The 1,707-nt window shown below is 42.9% G+C and overlaps 1 protein-coding gene across 1 annotated transcript in view; it reads right to left on the bottom strand.

Moving 5' to 3' along the window:
* LOC119582073 overlaps positions 1-1,707 on the bottom strand; it is a 31,296-nt gene that overhangs the window by 1,494 nt on the left and 28,095 nt on the right. The window contains exons 7-8 of the mRNA XM_037930321.1: positions 1,532-1,688; positions 1-1,257 (exon numbers count right to left, since the gene is read on the bottom strand). The exon at positions 1-1,257 is cut by the window's left edge and continues 1,494 nt beyond it. Of these exons, the coding sequence (XP_037786249.1) occupies positions 352-1,257; positions 1,532-1,688 (1,063 nt within the window). The 3' untranslated portion in view covers positions 1-351. The remainder of the gene's footprint in view (positions 1,258-1,531; positions 1,689-1,707) is intronic.

The following is a 1,707-nucleotide window of genomic DNA, read 5'->3' as shown; positions in this document are numbered from 1 at the left end:
ATAAAAATTATCAGCAATGTTAACTGCAATAGCTGTTGCAACATTTACAACCAAGACATTTTAGAAGTTCAATATGCAATACATTAAAAAATAAATAAGAAAAGAAGTATCAATAAAAAACAAACATCATAATGCTGAAAGAGTATTTCTTTAAACACTGAAAAAGTAACTACCATAATAAAAATAGCTTTGTTAACAGACACAACTTTCATTATTCTGAACAAAGAGGACTTTTCACTGAACCTCTCTTAAAAGCATTTCTTTCTCTTCTTTTCCCCTATATCATAATCCCTCCACGAAAATAGTTTTTGCATGCAACCAGTGACAAAGCCAGGAATCTATCCACTTCTATTACAAAACATCCAGTTTAATTCTTTTGCGCTCCTTGACCCTACGACCCACAGTGTCGTCACTCGTATCACAATTGTCGCTCTCTTCATCACTGACACGGCGCTTTAAGGTCCCACATTCACCATCGTCATACAGGTCATGCTTGAAGGAGCGCGACATTGACAGGTCTTCAGCACACTCCTGGCTGGAATCCCAGCGGTGTTGCTCTGTCTGGTGTGAGGCACCACAAGTATGGAAGGCAGAATATGGCTGTGAATGGACATGAGGTAGAGTGCCAGGGAGAGTTGAATGGGTGTGTGAAGGGGCTATAGGAGGAGAGCTCACCGAAGTAGGGGTGACTGGTGACAGAGCCAGTGGCACTCCTGCCTGAGATAAAGAAGTCTGAGATGTGGAAGTATTTGGAGAGGTTGAGCTACTGCTGTTTTGTGAAGCAGGAGTGGATGGCAGAGAGGAGAGATGGAGACATTGAGCTTGAGATAAGGATTGTGACTGTGTCAGAGCCTCAGAGCCAGACTCAGGTTTTGTATCTCTGACCAGGGGAAGGGTTTCAGGCACTACTTTACTGTGTGAGGCAGGTTCTACAGCAGAGGTTTCTGAAGGGGAGAGCTCCAGATCAAACACTCGCTCGAGATTCCTCACGGAACCATTCATGGCACACAAACCACTGCGTCCGCTACAACGACCAAAGACAGCAGAGGGAGTGGCACTCTCTCCACCCTCCTGAGAGGAAGCTTTAGCCAGGGGAACAAACACCACTGTTTCATCACCACCTTGCATTAACACTCCAGCCTGGAGCTGTTGGTTTGCTCCTTCTCCCACAGCCTGCCCACACCCATAGCACAAGAGAGGGTGGGCGGGGGATTTGGAACGCCAGTACTGGAGCTCAGTCTTGCATTTGTTCAGTTCCTGAAAATGGCAGTCCTTTTCAGCATCATGGTTTAGAAAACAAATGTGTTCATAAAAATTACAATGAGGATATAGTTATAAGCCATATATTAAGCAATATATCTGAGTAACCATCAAACCTTGGACATTATTAAGGTAATAAAAAAAAACATCTGGATTCCTGAAATACTTAGATGTTTAATACCCCAAGTTTCAAAACTCTAGTATATCATGAAAGATATCTACAGCTTTGTTTGCTAATAGAGAGTTCCCAATGCTAATTTTATTCTCTTACCTGGAGAACTGTGCTAAACTTTCTTGAAGATTCTTCAAACTTCTTGTCATATTCATCCATGCGCGTCGCATACTCCATCATCTGCTTGTGCTGGTCAGTCAACTTGCTCTTACAACTCTTCAGTTCCCTCTTCAAAGCAACAAGCTGTGTGTTATACCTGTGGAAGGCCATTAACA

Source organism: Penaeus monodon, chromosome 15 (genome assembly GCF_015228065.2).
Source record: "Penaeus monodon isolate SGIC_2016 chromosome 15, NSTDA_Pmon_1, whole genome shotgun sequence".
NCBI lineage: Eukaryota > Metazoa > Arthropoda > Malacostraca > Decapoda > Penaeidae > Penaeus > Penaeus monodon.
This window is presented reverse-complemented; position numbering and strand designations above follow the sequence as displayed.